The sequence below is a fragment of the Protopterus annectens genome, chromosome 11.part0, assembly GCF_019279795.1.
Source record: "Protopterus annectens isolate FY-2018-M chromosome 11.part0, PAN1.0, whole genome shotgun sequence".
Classification (NCBI taxonomy): Eukaryota; Metazoa; Chordata; order Ceratodontiformes; family Protopteridae; genus Protopterus; species Protopterus annectens.
In genome coordinates, this window is record NC_056745.1 from 317266245 (window position 1) to 317286741 (window position 20497).

The window sequence follows — 20497 nt, forward strand, 5'->3', positions numbered from 1 at the left end:
GCCTGAGTGGGTGATAGTGTCAAAAGTGTTGGCCAAGTCCAGGTAGGCTGTATGCATAGTTTTCCCCTCATCCAGAGCTCTGGTGACTGTCTCGAAGAAGTCCAACAAGTATTTATCTTTAATGAATATTAATACACCGCTTCCTTTAGTTTTCACACCTTCCATCCATGGTCTAAATGTGTGGTAGGAGGTGTAACTCAGTATGGCTGGGGTGCTCTCCACTGCCTTCAACCATGCCAAAAAATGCTCTCAACCTAATAAGGGGGAAGAATTAAGCAGTTGTGACAGTAGCTAGTTGGTCAATAGGCATGAAGGTTGGGAAAAAGGAATATAAAAAATTAGAGGATACATTTAGCTATCTACAACAAAAAGACTGTATTTACTGGATCCTCAAGGTGATGGTGGAGGCCTGCAAGTGGTTGAGGAAGTACAGAGTCTTGACATTATATCCAACAGCAATGTACCCTTTTCTGAACAGTTGGTAGCAGTAGCAAAACTGCATTTTTCATCTTCATACTCCATTCATCCATGCAAAGCACTCACTTTTATGCTCAGAAGTGACAACTTTGGTGCATGCCATGGTCATTTTGTGCTTGTTTTACTACAGTGGCCTATGCTTATGCCTGCGACTTTCTAATAATTTCTACCATTTCCAGACAGTGATCAGCATATGGCAACACATTTCAACTCTGAAACCCACAGACAGGGTCTTGTAATACCTGAGTTCACAGCCTGCAATTACATTATGAGGTGTATTCTCTTTCAGTTAAAATATTTTACTCAGAATACCTTGCAGAATTTTAGCCCCAGTTACCTGTGCGGCATTTCTCCTTTATATACCTAGAAGCTTCTTTCATTCGTCTACAGGGGATACTGTTGGAGACTCATGGAATCTTTTTGAATACTGCTGATTAATGCTAACGTATGGGATACCCAACCAAATAATATCTGAGATTGCTAGAGTACACATAACTGGAATATTTTTTTCAAGCTGAGATTTGTCTTCAACTTTTAAATAATTGTTTAAAGAGTTATGTCCTTTTTTTTGTCATCCTTGTTTAATTCAGGTGAAAATTATACTAATTTGTAAAAAAAAAAAAAGTGACTCAGGCACTTTTAAATGGATTTCTTATCATAATAAATCATACTTGTCAGTCAGAATTCCAAACGGGTTCATCCAGAGTACAAACCCTCTAAATAAATATAAAGATTTACTTACAATACTAAATGTATATAATAACAAACAAAAACATCCCAAAAAACTTCCAATAATCTTATATGCTATATAAACATTTTTCTTTAATAATACTGTAGAAATAGTATATGTTAATATTTTTTTTTGCTCTCTTCAGAACCATGCCCATTGGTTTCTCCACCTACACCCAGATGGCTTAGCCATTTCTGGGAGATGAAAGCTAGGCATTCCTAGACTCAATCAATCCTGCCCAGAAATCCCAGCTGGCCCTTTATCCCCAGTAATAATCTAGTGGTAGGGAACAGACCAGCTTGCTGTTCCAAAGGGTAACCTGACCTTTTCCCTTGGAATCATGTGCCTCCCAGCAGCTCCTTTGTGTTACACAACTGATGTCTCCTGAGGGGAAGCATGCCTCAACATAGCAATTTCCTCTTGACTACATAGTGCAAATGCATTATTGAGGGCACAGGCCTGGCAGGTTTGAACTCTACTCAGTGAACATCTAGTATTTCACCCAGGTTTCACCCTTGTGGTGAGTCACAACCATATTCCCACCCTCTTGGACAGGTTAGTCAACAATTGCCACTCACTACCATCTTCCCCAGTATCTCCTGCAGCAACCTAAGCCACTAATCGAACGTGGGTCACATGCACCATAGTTGGGTGAATATCCCTGTATACCACAGAGTTGGATGTACAGTAGCATTGTTATCTGAAAACAGAAACACCAGAACATATGCAAAGTGCCATCACTTTGCATTTTGTCTGCAGTTTAGAGCATATACTAGACTGACATCTTCAGTTGCTAAAGCAGTGCATTATGCATAAGCACTAGCATCTTCATGTATTCTGCATTTTCTAATCAGTTTGTGATACACTTAATTTTGAGAAGAACACAGCCATACCTCTCAAATGTCATGATTTGTGCCTCGTAATATTGGTCTATTCCTTATAAAAATTGTAGTTTTCTGAAAAATCACATGAGGATTGAATTCACTAAATAATGACATACATTTGAGTTTCTAACTTTGTATCCTTCAAAAAATGAATGTTAAGGCAAATCCTTTTATTCTAGCAACTTTCTAAGTTTATAAGAGCAATATTTAAAAATTGTCCCTATTTTTGAGCTTTTGATTTTGTTCAGATTTCTTGTGCTAAAAGTTTGAGAAGTATGAATACAGCGCATATATATATAATAAACTGTCAGTTGACATGGAAGATAAAATCCTAATGGAAATGTTTTTTTTTTTTATTTCTTAATGTACACATACATGAAGTACAGTTAATATGATTTAAAATATTTTAAGAAAACTTTCCCTTTTATAGTCATAAATCCCAATTTTTACCTTATGCACTCCATAACAAAAAAAAACACTAAAACTCCTACCATACGGAATATATTGCTATGTTTGCAAATAATATTAAAAGAACTCCTGATAATACTACTTTTGTTTGCTTATCCATATCACAGAGACAGTATACAATCGCTGTTCTATTAAACAAAAACAGAAATATAAGAAAGGTACTGTTTAACTTGCTTAATTCTAGCGCTAAAGCAAAATCTTCAGCAGCTATTTCCATTTATTACATATTTTTCTGGCCAGGATTCATAAAAACCCAGAAACCTTGCAATAATCATGTCGCTACTATGACAGCAATTCCATAGTCTCCCAGAGCATGAAGGCAATAGTCCATGATTTAGACATGATAATGTTACACTGAACAGCATTTCATTTCCAGCTCATTATCATATCTCTCAAATAGAGCACTGTGCTTTTAGACCTAACAGCTAGTATCCCCCACCACCTCATGTAACACAGTTGTACAAACACCTTTAAACACAGGTACGTGGGCACACATACATCTTTCATTTGTCTGATGTTTGAGTTTGATCAAGTCACTTCACCAGACAGTTCTCCTGGACTGCCACTGAAAAAGGATACTTGTGCCCATCATGCTTTCCTAGGCTATTAGCAAGTGCATTACATATTTGTCTTTTGAATTGCTTCATCCTTCACATAGCTGCTAATGAATACTTCACTATATAATATTTGATTATGAATCTCAGCAAATTCAAGAAATGTAAGTTTCTCAATATGAGAGTGCTTTGTTTTGTTCATCAAATGGCTTTCGTTGCTTTGGTTGTAAATTTTAATAAAAGTTTTAAATTAAATCCAAATCCTTGTGACCATTCTAAATGTAAAAAAGAAAATACTATGTGCATTGACAGGTCTGAACATTGTTATACGGTAACTGAGAAGCAACAGCCAAGTAATGGAATACGGGTATGGACTGGAGCACCAGCCCATTAACCAAACTGGAGCCCACTTTTGGCCATGATCTGGAACTGAATACTATATATTAGATATGCATTTTGTAGCCCAAGTACATCTGAAGAGAATGAGTAAAGAAACATAAATGGGTGATGTTTTACAACAGTACCTCACCCCCGATGCGCAGTAACAAGGCTCGTCCAAACCTTGCCCAACAGTCTGCCCATGACCAAAAATACAAATACACCAACTAAGAGATCGCACTACTTTGAGGAAGAAGGTAAAATACATTACATCACAAATATTACTTTTTTCTTTGTGCTTTTTGCAGGGGGGGGGTAGGACCCTGCACCCCCAAGTGTATAAATACAAATATAACAACTCCAAGATCGCACTACTTTGAAGAAGAAGGAATGAATATTCATGATGTCACAGGCAAATCTGCGTGACATGTCAGTCATTCAGCATTTGCATGTTACATCACAGGTATTAGGCATGTCGATCACTATGGCCACACCCATTCCTGAGCAAAACGACTGGGGGGGTACTGTTGTAAAACAATGCCCATAAATGTATTACACAGAGAACACCAGACTTCTCAGTGCAGATCAAGGCACAGAACAGTGTAAGGGATGGAGTCACTGCAAGATTTTACAATCATAAACACATCAAGAGCAATGAGGTTGGACTGATAATGAAAGGGACAGTCACTCCAGGAAAAAGGTTTGAATGCTATAGTACCAGTCAGAGGTTTGGTGGGGGGGACAGAAAACAAGAAATCGAGATGAGGCATGACGCAGTGAAAATGAGACATGTACAGATGAAAAATAAATGATTCTGTATATCTTTTGACATGGTGGGTTTGGCAGAAAAGGACCACTCAGCTAAGAGGAAGGTGTCTGGGTTTGCAACCGTAGAGTGTCAAATGCAGAAATGTTATTTTAAATCTATTGTATATGACACCTGTATCTTATGCACCTGGTATCCTGTTAACATAGGGGTACCAGGCTATATATCCTCTGAGGATGTCCATCAAGGAGGAGGGTACCCCACAATTTAAATAAGCCTTGATAATTTATACATGCCATAAAGTTTATGACAGCATTTATAGGGCCATTTCTGGAACTGGAATCTTGAGTATGCATATCATTGCCTGTGTGGCTTGCATATTTTATTACATAATTACTCTAAAGCAAACCCTACATAGTATAGCATTCAAAATTATCTGTACAAAAATCAGCAACACAGCCATGGGGTACCATCTTACACCAATCAAAACCACAAAAATCAGCATCACAGCCATGGGGAACCAACTTACACCAATCAAAAACACAAAAATCAGCATCACAGCCATGGGGTACCATCTTACACCAATCAAAAACACAAAAATCAGCATCACAGCCATGGGGTACCATCTTACACCAATCAAGAACACAAAAATCAGCATCAAAGCCATGGGGTATCATCTTACACCAATCAAAAACACAAAAATCAGCATCACAGCCATGGGGTATCATTTTACACCAATCAAAAACACAAAAATCAGCATCACAACCATGGGGTATCATCTTACACCAATCAAAAACACAAAAATCAGCATCACAGCCATGGTGTATCATCTTACACCAATCAAAAACACATAAATCAGCATCACAGCCATGGGGTATCATCTTACACCAATCAAAAACACAAAAATCAGCATCACAACCATGGGGTATCATCTTACACCAATCAAAAACACAAAAATCAGCATCACAGCAATCAAAAACACAAAAATCAGCATCACAGCCGTGGGGCATCATCTTACACCAATCAAAAACACAAAAATCAGCATCACAGCCATGGGGTATCATCTTACACCAATCAAAAACACACAAATCAGCATCACAGCCTCGAGGTATCATCTTACACCAATCAAAAATACAAAAATCAGCATCAAAGCCATGGGGCATCATCTTACACCAATCAAAAACACAAAAATCAGCATCACAGCCATGGGGTATCATCTTACACCAATCAAAAACACAAAAATCAGCATCACAGCCATGGGGTATCATCTTACACCAATCAAAAAACACAAAAATCAGCATCACAGCCTTGGGGTATAATCTTACACCAATCAAAAACACAAAAATCAGCATCACAGCCATGGGGTATCATCTTACACCAATGAAAAACACAAAAATCAGCATCACAGCCTCGAGGTATCATCTTACACCAATCAAAAACACAAAAATCAGCATCACAGCCTTGGGGTATCATCTAGCATCACAGCCTTGGGGTGACATCTTACACCAATCAAAAACACAACAATCAGCATCACAACCATGGGGTATCATCTTACACCAATCAAAAACACAAAAATAAGCATCACAGCCTTGGGGTAACATCTTACACCAATCAAAAACACAAAAATCAGCATCACAGCCGTGGGGCATCATCTTACACCAATCAAAAACACAAAAATCAGCATCACAGCCATGGGGTATCATCTTACACCAATCAAAAAACCAGCATCACAGCCATAGAGTATCATCTTACACCAATCAAAAACACAAAAATCAGCATCACAGCCTTGGGGTATCATCTTACACCAATCAAAAACACAAAAATCAGCATCACAGCCATGGGGCATCATCTTACACCAATCAAAAACACAAAAATCAGCATCACAGCATTGGGGTAACATCTTACACCAATCAAAAACACAAAAATCAGCATCACAGCCATGGGGTATCATCTTACACCAATCAAAAACACAAAAATCAGCATCACAGCCTTGGGGTATCATCTTACACCAATCAAAAACACAAAAGTCAGCATCACAGCCTTGGAGTAACATCTTACACCAATCAAAAACACAAAAATCAGCATCACAGCCTTGGGGTAACATCTTACACCAATCTAAAACACAAAAATCAGCATCACAGCCATGGGGCATCATCTTACACCAATCAAAAACACAAAAATCAGCATATCAGCCGTGGGGTATCATCTTACACCAATCAAAAACACAAAAATCAGCATCACAGCCATGAGGTATCATCTTACACCAATCAAAAACACACAGAATCAGCATCACAGCCTTGGGGTATCATTTTACACCAATCAAAAACACAAAAATCAGCATCACAGCTGTGGGGCATCATCTTACACCAATCAAAAACACAAAAAATCAGCATCACAGCCATGGGGTAATATCTTACACCAATCAAAAACACAAAAATCAGCATCACAGCCTTGGGGTATCATCTTAGACCAATCAAAAACACAAAAATCAGCATCACAGCCATGGGGTATCATCTTACACCAATCAAAAATGCATAAATCAGCATCACAGCCTTGGGGTATCATCTTACACCAATCAGAAATACAAAAAGCAGCATCACAGCCTTGGGGTAACATCTTACACCAATCAAAAACACAAAAATCAGCATCACAGCCATGGGGTATCATCTTATACAAATCAAAAACACAAAAATCAGCATCACAGCCTTGGGGTATCATCTTACACCAATCAAAAACACAAAAATCAGCATCACAGCCATGGGGTATCATCTTACACCAATCAAAAACACAAAAATCAGCATCACAACCGTGGGGTATCATCTTACACCAATCAAAAACACAAAAGTCAGCATCACAGCTGTGGGGCATCATCGTACACCAATCAAAAACACAAAAATCAGCATCACAGCCATGGGGTATCATCTTACACCAATCAAAAACTGTGTCTGCATCTGGTGCACTGCTAAAATGTACCTTGTTTGTATTTCTCTTTTCGTGTCACAAAATTATGATTTTATGGTTTTTACAATATCACTAAATAAAAACACTTAGGTTAAGATTTCAATGAGATATTTTATGTTAATATTATACATACATTTTTTTATATGTGATAGAATTTTTTCCCGAAGATTATGCTATGTATAAAGAAGAATTTTTGTATGGTAAATGTGCATTGAAATGTATGTAGAGTGCTATATTACTACTTGTTTGATATTTTATCCTTTACAGATATATTGCTTGTGACTTAACAATTAATATATTTGTCTAAAGAAAAAAAATATGCCTTAACCAATTCAATGAGCAGATGATGTTCTGGGATTTTGGGCTAAATTACATTTCCAGTAGATTAAATGTACAACAACAAATTAGGGAAAAAGCATAAATATTCTTTTAATAAAAATATAAAATTGATAACATGGGCAGCACATTTTTATAAGTGCAATAATACCCCCCCCCCGTGGGTGGTACTAGACACTATTGGACATTACAGATTCAATAAAGACCTATGACTCCAGCACCCAGCCTTATAATGTAACTGTGTGTTGAAGCATTGCCCAAACTCCCCAAAACCATACATATTATTGCTTACATTGTTAATGTTCTTGCAGAAAGTAACTCATGCTAAAAAAAACTAGGATCCAGCTAGTACATTTTCATTTTACTGATTTTATTAAATTTGCAATATACCTTTGACAGTTCTTCATCTACTACATTTTAGTACAGTTTTTCACACCCTATATGATAAGCAATAGTCATTAAATTATACAAACTTAGCTGCTCCATATCACTATTCCTTATTTTAGTGACAAAATGACTGTTTGTGATTTAAAAGTATTAAACATGGCCAGCTCCCTGGCATAGAGGGATGGGGCTCTGACTCTGACTTTGACTCGGTCAGTCTTGGTTTGGGTAGTGGTCTGTGAGACTGAAGTAACAAGGGAGGGAGAACAGTTAAAAGGCAGTGCTGGCCCCACTCCCAGGGGTGGAGATGTAGAGTGTCAAGTCATTGGGTGCATCTACAACTAATGTTTCCTTACATTGAAGGATTGAATCCATTGGATCCTTAGGGACTGGGGACCTAGAAGGAGCAGTCAGCTCGGGGGGGGGGGGTAAGACAAGAATATTTGAGGAGCTATGCCACCCATGGAAGTGAGTGATGGTCTCATGCTATATCTATTTCCTGGGCACTTATCTGGCACCCAGTGGGACAGTACAGATGCAATACAATGACTCCCTGCATGGTAGCCATTCCATGATGGGGAAATGAATGCACAGAGAACACGTTAATATGACGATATGATCAGCAGTACAGGACAGGGAGAAAAACAAGTTTTGCTCCCCATTTTATTGATAGCTTGGGTTGATGTGAAGTGGAATGTCACAAGTATCTGCACTGATAGGGTGTAAGACTCCTCAACCTTAACAAGCTGAATATCATCAGGCTCCAGAGACCCCCAAATGTCAACACTCATATAAATAACTGGCATGTACTTTATGTCCTAATGACAGACAGCTCTGTCTGACCTATTCATTAGCAAGGAAACTCTCTAAAAAGTAATGTGCAAAATTCCAAGAAACTGAATATTTTGCTTAGGAATGATGTAACAAAGTAGTGACATATGGCATAGAGCATTCCATACGAAACGTCTGACTTGTGCTCAGAATCTAAACAAAAGGCTAATGGTATGCTTGCTTTCACGGACCCCCTACTGTCAGTTATATCACTGGTCTCTTCATACTTACACGTGAAAGAGGAAAAACTTTACAACTAATTATAAGCAAGAGCACCTCACAGCTACTGCAACATGCAAAGTAGTTTTGTCACAGCAACCTCTGTCTGTATGCCTGTATATCCATCACCACTAGGTAGTTGGATTCATTTTCCAGTTCTGACACTGCAGTGCAGTATAAGGTGGATGCTGTGCTCCCCTGAATAAAGTCAAGTGTTCTAGTAGGATTAACCTGGTCAACAAAATATAAATAAATAAACAAAATATCTATCTGTCTGTCTATATATCTATCTATCTATCTATCTATATATCTATCCATCTATCTATCTATCTATCTATCTATCTATCTATCTATCTATCTATCTATCTATCTATCTATCTTAATCTATCCATCCATCGAACTATCTATAGTCTTATCTGACCATCTAGTTCTCTGTATCTTTTCTTTAATTGCATCTTTCTTAGTACAGCATGATTGCCTGTCTTGGCACTGCAGTTTATAGTGGCAGTCTCATTAATTCATTTCAAGACAACCTATTTTACAGCAGTCAAAAACAAGTACAGCTAAAGTCAGATTACATACTGTGGGTTTTCTTCCTTAAAGGCTTGACATTGCAAAGGAGGTGTTTGTAATATGGTTTTTGTATTACACAAGTATCATCATTTTTTATGATTTAGCCCTTTGTTACTCATTACTAGAAGAGCAGTGTTCATGCAAGTCTAAGGTGCATTTTGTTTTTCTGTATTTTTTTCCAGCTGAATGACTTTATTGTGAGTACCCCAGAGACAGTCCTGCAAATCTACTTTCTGGAGAAGTTGCTGCTTCAGGATAAGCCATTACTGTTTGTCGGCCCCACAGGCACTGGAAAGACAGCTATTACAAATAGTTTTCTGCAGCACTTACCTCATGAAAAATATGTTATATGTCAAATTAACTACTCAGCACAGACCTCGGCTAATCAGACCCAGGGCATCATCCTAACAAAACTTGAAAGGTACCCTGAGTTTTAATTAAAATCAAGTGTTTAATTGTGCTTAGTTTAGTCCACTGAGAATTTCTGCAAACCAATATTGAACACTCGGCTTCAGTTTCTGACACTGTAAATGAAAGGTGATTTGTTTCTCTCTGTAATGTTTATTACCAGTGAAACTACTTTTTAATTGGTGTTGACAAATAATCTGATGTATATACAGCATAAAGTGGCATGTAATCTAGCGAGCTAGAGCTAACAACATTTTCAGGCATGGTTCAACCAATAAAACTGGCAATTATTCATTGAAGCAATTCAGTAGGGAGGGGGTAGCCTACACTTCAAGAAACAGGGACAGGACATGTCATCTCATTGCAATACAAAGCTATTGGCCTTTTTCTTTTTTGGAAGCCTCCTGGTTTTATCATTAACTGTTTTACATTTCAAGCCAGAATGTTTCATTAAAAGTTAAATTAGAGCCATGCTGACTTGACTGTATATTCCAAAGCCTGAGTTGCCTTGAGGCTGCCGTCTGTTATATTTGTTGCATCCCTGACAGTGGATCAGCTGAATTTCAAAGTTCTCATCACCGCACTCAGTGCTAAGTGTGATAGAATTGCTGTTATTATCAAGACAATGCAGCCTCAGGTCTATGTTACTCTTAACTCTTTGGTTCAAAGTTGATCTTGTAAGATAGTGGTGCTTCTATCAAATGACCTGTCCACTGAAATATCATTGCTAAGTTGTGAATTTTGTTTAGCTTGCAGCAACATCAAAGTCTTTAGAATATCCAAAGAAAGGAAGGAAGAAATTAAAAAAAAATCAGAAAACTTTCTCCCTAAAACTGAGGCTTCATACCTTAAGCCTAGAAGCATGCTGAAAGAAGAAGTCATCAAAATCAAAATAATGGACCAAAAATAGAAAATTCAATGCAGTAGTGGGTATAAAGTAAACAACAAGAAGTGAACTAGTCACGACTAATGTTAGGCAAAATGCAAACAGTAAGACTGAAATGTTCTTAATTTGTATTTCTGTGCCTAACATATAAAGTGCTTCAACCCAGTGAAATCATGCAAGTGCTGAAGGGTATAAGGACAGAGGTTATACAAAGCATAGTTTTGTAAATGTGCAGAAATTCTGGACTAATGTATGCAGAAGAGATACTAGAATATTACGTATAAGAAAAACATATTTTATGTATTACTAATGGATACAAGAAAGATAGATGTGCCCCAATGTCAAAACAAACTCAAAATTTTAAGTTAGGAGCATAACAGCTCTTAAGTTTATGACTGCATAATGAAGGTTGTTGATGGCCATAGTGGTACATAAATGGCTGTGAGGACATAAGACAACAGTAAGCGAGTTAATAACAGCACACTCCTGTAATAGTCTGGGAAAAATAAAAGAACTCTGTATGCATTAGATATGAGAAAGAGATCAAGGAATAAGATGATGAAATAACAAATGACAGTATACTCATTAACAACAGGAAGGAATCTTTGAATTACTTGAAGGAACTTATATATGTATTAAAAGCGGTTGCATCATGGATCAAAGTATGTTTTCTATTATGGAAGGAACTGAAGACTTCACAGAATGTAACCTTTGACAGGTTTAATGTTGTAAGATGAATACATTAATAAAATAATAAAATAATGTAGGAAACCTGCATATCCATAGATTAATAAGTATTTAATAAAGGCTTTTTCTCTACTGGACAAAAGTGGGGAACAAAATCATTGAAAAGCCACTTTCAGAGAACACAATCTTAAGCTTTTATTGTCAATAGGCAAGCCCCTTAGCCCCAAATGGGGGGAGGGGGAGACGTCCCAACCTGACAGCTTATATATACCAACTCCACAGTCAGACAATAGTAGAGAAAGGAAACATCATACCTTTCCTGAAAGTGGCTTTCAGAGATAAAGCTATTGCACTGCTGTCAATGAGACAAACACCGTTCAGCACAAAAATACATTCTTGTATTCGTTATGTAAGAGCACTATCAGTGAAAAAATATGATTAAATATCAGAGAATTGCTTGAACATGGTTGAAAAAACTTGACTAAATTACAGCAAAAAGGGAATGGGAAATAGTAGAAAGAAACTGGCAAATGAGTGAATTTGATATAAATATCAGAACATTATCAAGCAAACTAAATGGATATTACACTTAATCTTAGTCAAAAGGTCAAGAAGTGATAACGTAAAAATTTAGAAATGAAACAAGTGATATACAAGGCATTGCCTTTTCAAGGCTTGACATCTAGAAAAATGATTAATTAAATATTACTTCATAGTTAGTGCAAAGTTTAATAACAAAATTGATTGCTGTTGCTGGCCAGAAGACTATGATGGGAAGGACAAACTCTGTGCCATATCTCTTGTTTGCATTAAATCTGCTTCATGGTAGAAGGAGACCCTCACTCTAGCCCATCTGTACCTGAGGTGCACACAACATTCTACATCTCCACTATTCCACTGTTACCCTCAGTTTTTCTCTGCCTTTGCCTTGAATACTACCATGGATGCCTCCTTCACTCCAATTATGGTAGTCCATTTCATGGATCCACAACTCTCCCAAAGAAGAAGCGAGTTCACTTAGCCGGCCGTTACAGTCTGCTACCTACACCCTTCTGTCCTTCCTGTTTAGGATAAAACCTTCAGTTCACTTATACAGTGTCTTTATGCAACCATATCCTGTCATTGTCTCTTCTGGCCTCCAATAAGAAGTCTATCTCCTTTTACCCTGCATTGCATTCCAGCAGTCTGAAATCCCACTCCATTTATGGTCTTCAGAAATCTGCATCCTACTGAAGTGTGCCATAACCAGCATTCAAACCAAACTTCCCCATACAGCCTCTCAGAGCACCTTGCACCTACAGGTATGAATAGAAGCAATAGAAAAGATTGAGCATCCTAACAAGTAAAACTGGTGACTGCAATAACTGCATCTTTAGGGAACATATACACCTACCATTTAAGATAAATTGAAACTTAAGTATAAACAAATGATACTTAAAGATTAGACCCAACTACTGTAAAGAGAATGTGACACTAAACATAATAACACATATCATACTAAAGGGTAATAATCACTGAAGGAGGGATACCAAACCCTGATCAAAACCATTACACAAATCACCAGGCCAATTATGGGAGGGGGGGGGTTATTCTCCATTTGTTCGTAGTTAAGCCTCTACCATAATATAAACACAGAATGTTAAAGCACAAAAACACAAAAGTAAGTAATCAGCAACAAAAGTACAGCTATAAAGCGCTAACAAAGAAAACTTCCATTCATTTATCAAAAATGCATTAAACTGTAAGTCTTTGTCTCTGTGAGACAACTACTATGTAAAAAGGTCTACCAGTATACCATGCAGCAGGCTGTTCAAGATGTGAGTTTAAAATTCATCTCGGTTCAAAGGGGATCAGTGGAACAATTAAAATTTTCCAAGAAAGGTCACGTGGAACATCATGTATGTCTACAGAACAAAACACGCATTCACTTTCCCTTGCTTGCATTAGAAAATTGTGACACTATCATACCTCCCCAAGTCAAATGATCTGATTATGAATGGTGCAGTCTCTTTACAGTGGGTCTACCACTAATTCTGATGTCATTCTTCACTTTTTGAGAAGAGCTGTCTCCACAATTCTCATATCATTTCTAGTCTGTCTTCCTCCTGAGTAGTAGACACTGATCCTAAGCCAAAAGTCTTTACTGCAGTATCATTCCACCTTGTATCCTGGATACACAGGATGTCCGGCGTCCTCCTCCTTACCATCAGGTCATCCATTTCCAGTCTGCACCCTGTCAGTGAACATAAAATGAGTGTAGCAAGCCTTAGTTCATGTTTGGCAGGTTGGTTGGTTTTACATCTAAATTTTGCACAGCAGAGCTATCCCAAGTAACCAAAGTCAATCAAATTGCTACTAGTTTATTGGCTCAGGGCTGCTGGACTTCATGTTGGGCATATACTGTTTAATACAGACATATAGATTCCTCCCACCATTAGTTTGGGTTCCTAGAATAAGTTGGTGTAGACTGGGTCCTCAACCCAGTTATCAGTGGCAAATACCCATACTCATTTTTGGTGACATTAGACAACATGACCAAATCACCTAGAGCCACTTTTTATGCCATCATGCGGCTTTCCCTGACACAGCATTCAGTCTGTGACCTGTGTTGTCCTATCAAAATGATACTATGCACTGCAGTTAATGATGAAAGCAGTTGGTCTATACGACTCTTTCTCCAATATGTGCCACCTAGAGTCTGTGCTGCTGCCTATAACTCCATTCAATTTTCTGTGAGTTTGAGAAGCAAACATCCAGCATGTTTTTTTTTTTTTTTTTGAGGTGGGAAGAATCCCACTGAGACACATGAAGAAACATGCAAGCCCCAAATCAGACTAGTTTTTAAGCTTTGTTTGTTCTAAAGTATAGCATACAATCCAGTTATGCTATACATCTACAGCTACTGAGGGTTGCACCCTGGGCTTTGTTTTTAGTTCCTGTTACTGATCCATTGCCTTATTAGGAAGGAGGGAAGTTTCTTTGCTTACCAGTGGGAGTGGGAAGCACTGAGCAGCCTTTTTGTCCGAATTGGTGAAGTTTCAGCCAGAAACTAGTAGTCTATTGGTCGTTTTGGGCCAATTCCTAGCTCCTTTCAGCCCCCTGCTATAAAACACGCTAAACACGTGTTTTCCAGCTTGTACCAACTCTGCACAGATCCTCGTGGTGGCCTGCAGAGTGATCCAAGCAGCAGAGAGCTGAAAGAGTGACTTTCTACCAGATATAAGTATTTTTGTGGCTTTCCCACTGTTATTAAGCTAGCGACTGCATTTCGCCTGTTTTACTGCTACTTTAAGTGATTTCTGCATTTTACACTGTTTATTGCACTTTAAGTTACTAATTGTTGCAAATTGTTTCTGTAGGCTACACACTAAAGTGCGCTAGCCGATTTACAGCATTTATAGCATTTACTGTCTGTTTTTTCCTTATCTCTGTAATAAAACAAAAACTCTTGTTTTCCCACTTTACTGAACTAGAGTAGTCCAGTTTCAGAGTTGCTGATCCCTGGGCTTTGTTTTTAGTTCCTGTTACTGATCCATTGCCTTATTAGGAAGGAGGGAAGTTTCTTTGCTTACCAGTGGGAGTGGGAAGCACTGAGCGGCCTTTTGTCCGATTTGGTGAAGTTTCAGCCAGAAACTAGTAGTCCATTGGTCGTTTTGGGCCAATTCCTAGCTCCCTTCACCCCCTGCTATAAAACACGCTAAACTGTACTGCTGATCTAACCAGCATATCCTATAACTGAAAAGTTCATCTCTACTTGATTCCCAAGTAGACTATTCTCTATCTGTAAAGCCTAGCACTTACTCCTACAGTACTTGCACCTTGATAAAGCACTCTTATTATAGATAGTACCCCACCAGCCTAAAACCCACTTCCCCGAGTCCTTTGAAAGTTCTTTATCTACTACTTCTAGTATGTCGAGGGATCAGTTGCTAGTGTCCTCTCCAGCTCAACTGGTGAACCTGGGAATATTGAGGCAATGTTACAATTGCCTCATGTACACAGACAATCCTCTCCTTCTCCCACAAAACACAAATACATGAGAGATGCAACTATACGGCCAAACTGGAGGCTGAGCTCTCTCAACATAGGACTGGCAAGACCAGACAGGAGGAGAAGGCAACCACACACAATACATACCCAGTCACACATGGTACCATCACAACTTCAAATCATACACATACTCACACAAAGACATACTCGGAGCCTCTGATCAAAAATTTACCAAAACAGCAGAGGCCACCAAAGCAGACACCCAAACAACTACCACCTCACGACCCAACACATGCAACACATAGACCACACAGTCAGAGTGTCAAACAGTCACAGCCCTTAAGGCCAAACAAAATGCCAGACACACTTGTCATTGGTGATTCCATAGTCAGACACACTGACGTCCCGCTCACCAGACTGAGTAAGGAGAAGGTCACAGTAAGCTGCCTGTCGGGCGCTAGAATCCGCCACATAACGCAAGCACTCAGGTCTCTCAACAGCAGGTACAAGTATGACTCAGTCATTGTCCACGCTGGTGTCAACGACCTGAGACGCACCTCCTTGGACTACATGAAAGGGACGCCGAGGAGCTCTCTGATTATGTAGCCCAGGCAGGTATGACCCTGACCTTGAGCAGTATCCTACCTTCACCTAGAATGATGCCACAATACAGTGATAAGATGATCAGCTTTAATAATTGGCTTAAATTCTGGTGTCATTCAAAGGGGATCCAATGTCTGTCTGCCTGGGATGACATGCTGGACAAGCCACGCTGCTCGCAAGGGACGGCTTGCACCTGTCACCCTGGGCTTCCGGATATTGGCAAAGGCTCTTGCCACCCCATAGTGCCTTTTTAGGCAAGGCTCAAATTCTAAACCTACCACCCTAGAACACCAAAAAGGAAAAAACTAAGGGTAATGCTGCTCAATGCCAGAAGTCTCAATCTCAAGATGCACGCACTCGAGGCCCTTCTCAATATGGAGAACATCGATGTCTGTGCTGTGACAGAAACCTGGTTCAAGGCTCCTGAGAGCACCCCAGCACTAACAGGTTTCACCTCATATCATAATGCCCGCCCCAAAATCCGGACAACACCAAGAAAGGAGGGGTGTCCATATTCATAAAGGACACCCACACCTCAAGGTTGGTGGCAACGCACGATGCATCGGAGACCATCCAGGTGCAATTAACCATAGGCAAGACTGCTCTGCAATTTGTAGCATGTTACAGGCCACCCTCTCAAACTCAGGAACCTCACATGGCCTTTCTGAAAACATTGGAGGGGATAAATGTATCTCCAAACACCATCATACTAGGTGACTTCAACTACCCTAATATAGACTGGGAACACTACTCAAGCCCGAACACTCTAACCCAAAGATTCCTGGAGTTCATAAACTCAAATGCCATGGAACAACTAGTCACCATCCCCACAAGAGATGAAAACATACTTGATCTCATCATCACGAACATGGGATCAAAATGTTCAACACCGGAAGTATACCCCTCACTGGTGAGATCAGATCATAAACTAATCTCACTAGAGGTCCTCATCCCGCCCCACCTGAAACAAAAAGACCACAGTGAAAAACTTCTCAAAAGCCGATTTCACACTTCTAAAAACTAGTGTGGTCTCCTTTAAGGCCCCTGAGCCAGTGGTAAACATTACTCAAACCGCTGAATCACTTACAAATGCCTTCTACCAGCACCTACAGGACTGCATGGATCAGGCAATCCCAAACAAAACTAAGACTCTCTGTACCAAAGGCAAGCGTCCAGTCTGGTGGACCCCAGCCATAAACAAGCTCTACAACAAAAGGAGGAAGCTACTACAAGATAGAGCAAAATCCTTGAAAGGTAAGACACCTTTGATCATTATAAGTAAAAACTAAGAGCTCTCATAAAATCATCAAAGGCAAATTTTGAGAGAAAAATCGCCAAGGACTCTAAAGACAATCATAAGGCCTTCTTTAGCTATGTTAGAAACCTAGGAGGAAACTCCCAGATATGCTCAGAATTAGTTCAAAATGATGTAAAATTACTGAACCTACACACATTGCTAACATACTGGCTGACAGGTTCAGTGCAAACTTCTCCCTCCCCAAAAGGAGAGATATCTATTCCAGAGGATTGTAGCCCCCAAACATCTCCAACGCCCAGGTGAGAACTGCCCTCACTAAGGCAAAAACACAGCATCCATGGGACCGGATGGTGTCCCCGGCTGTGTGCTTCATGAACTCAACGAGGAATTAAACCCACAGTTAGGACAGCTGTTTAATCTTAGCCTCACCTCAGGATACGCACTCCAAGGAGTGGCGACGGCGACTGTGGTCCCACTTCATAAGGGCGGTGCCTCCACAGACCCTGGAAATTACCGCCCATTAGCTTGACAAGCCTTATCTGCAAAGCCATGGAGAGGATCATAATGGAACTCATAAATAAAGACATAGGGAACTTGCAGACTTTGGATCCAACCCAGTTTGGCTTTGTCAAAGGCAGATCCTGCCTCTTAAACTTGGTTGACTTTTTCGAGACAGTCACCAAGGCCATTGATGAGGAAAAGGCAGTCCATACAGCCTACCTCGATCTGGCAAAGGCCTTCGACACAATACCCCACTCAGGTATCATCGAAAAACTCATCAGCTTGAATGTAAACCCATACATCACAAGATGGGTTGCAAACTGGCTAAGCGACAGAACCCACAGGGTCAGAGTTGCTGGAGCCATGTCAGACTCAAAGCCTGTCACAAGTGGTGTCCCACAGGGCTCAGTCCTGGGTCCACTCTTGTTCGGCATCTACTTTTCTGAAGTACAAGCAAACACAGGAGGGTTATGGCTGACAAAGTTTGCAGATGACTGCAAACTGGGCCATAGTCGAAAACACATCTGACACAGATATCCTCCAGAAGGGCCTCACAGAAAAGGATAACTGGTGCCAGAGCCATGGCCTGAAGTTAAACGCCAAAAAATGCATAGTCATACCCTTCGGGAAAAACAAGGTTACCCCTAGCTACCATATAGGTGACAATCCACTGAGCACAGAAAAGTCATCAGGGATCTGGGGACCCAAGTTGACAGTAGTCTTCGTTTGACACTCATGTTGCTAAAGTAGTTAGGAAAACCTTCTATATCGCCCACCTGATCATGAAGGGATTCACATCTAGATCAAGGGAGGTCATCGTCCCCTGTACTCATCACTCATTAGACCTATGATTGAGTACAATGCCCGCTCGAATGTATCTGACCAGACACCTGATGCAGCTTGAAAGGCCCCAAAAGTTCCTCACCAAAAGGATAAAGGGTCTCAAAAATATGTCTTATGCTGCCCGACTGAAAGAACTCCAGCTTTATTCAGTCTCATACCGCTTGCTCAGAGGTGACCTGTGCCTGACATATAAGGCCATGTCAAACCCAGATTTGATGAATATGCTTCACCTCAAAAATCTAGATCCCTCAGAACCACAAGGGCGGGAGACTTAAACCTTGACACGGTTATAAATAGAACGTGCTGGAGGGACAGATTCATCACCCAGAGACTCCTATGCTGTGGAACAAAAATCCCAGTACATGTGAGGCAGAGCACCTCGCTGGCCTTGTTCAAGAGGAATCTTGACCAATGGATGGGAGATCGCAGATATACCCCAGGGATTACTTCAGTGTCACTGCTTGACAGAGGCACAGAAAAATGATAGGCATAGTTTTTATTCAAACTAAAGGGGTGGCGAAAGCCACATAACTATGGGCTAGGCTTATAAATGCCCTTGGGCAGATAGCCTAGTATGAACCTATGAACCTATGAACCAGTAACAACTTTAAAAAAAAACTAAATGTAAAATTTCTTGGTCATACAGAAGCCAAGTAGCTGAAATCCTGGTATATCTTTATGTGGGTATTTGCATACATCACATGATCTTCACTACAGAAGGTTTAAAGTATTATCCACTGAAGACTTTTGCTTTACTTGGTCTTTTTTCTAATATATGTATGTATATATTTTTCAGGTTTACTACTGAAACCTGGAAACTGCATGGGTCGACCTGTCACATGGTCAACCTGAAATCCTGAATCCGGAACAGTGAAATTCCAGCCAGGTCGAAACTAAATACATGGATACCTGTAGTTCGATGTATTTGACATAGCAGTAGATGACATCGATCACTCATGTTATGCACCTTCACGTACCATGACATTACATAGTCAACACACCATGTATTTTACTATTTTGCAGGGAGGCAAGCCCCTGCACTGCCCATGTAGGAGACTGCACCTCCCACACCCACTGCAACTTATATATGCCAACTTTGAGATCGCACTACAATGAGGAAATGGGCTGATTCCCTGTTTCTCACTGAAATGCGATCTTAGTGCACAATGCCCTACTCAGATACTCGAACTACACTACCCATTCACTGTAGTGTCATCAATGTATTTTGAGTCGACATTCTGCCCATTTGAAAACTTCCTTTTGACCACATGCAGGGCGACAGCAGTGACTTTGGTGTATTTAATTGTAAACCTATTTATATATATATATATATATATATATATATATATATATATATATATATATATGTGTGTGTGTGTGTGTGTGTGTGTGTTTGGGTCTACTTCTAAATTTCAGTTTCATAACTTTGAATTTCTTATGGCTGATATCATGAGTGAAGTTTTGAAACTTCAAACCATTTAAATGGATTGTCACACAGCACAGAACGATATATTTACTGTTTTCCTTGCTGTAGTGCGATCTCGGAGTTGATATATTTAATTAGCAGGGAGTGTGCAGGGTGCAGGAGGGCTTGCCCCCCTGCAAAAACGTAAAAAAAAAAAAAGTTTTTTGTTTTTATTTACATTTTGAAGTTTCAAAATTTCTTTCATATGGTCTTGACCATAAGAATATATAAGTAACTTAGATGAGAATGCATATTCTCATCTAAGTTACTTATATATTGGGGCTGTAACTATATA

At 39.5% G+C, this 20497-nt stretch overlaps 1 protein-coding gene across 1 annotated transcript in view; it reads left to right on the top strand.

Annotated features, from left to right (window-relative positions):
• LOC122815364 (dynein axonemal heavy chain 3-like) overlaps nt 1-20497 on the top strand; it is a 4921723-nt gene that overhangs the window by 2733709 nt on the left and 2167517 nt on the right. Inside the window, exon 38 of the mRNA XM_044087818.1 lies at nt 9744-9982. Coding sequence (XP_043943753.1) covers nt 9744-9982 — 239 coding nt within the window. The remainder of the gene's footprint in view (nt 1-9743; nt 9983-20497) is intronic.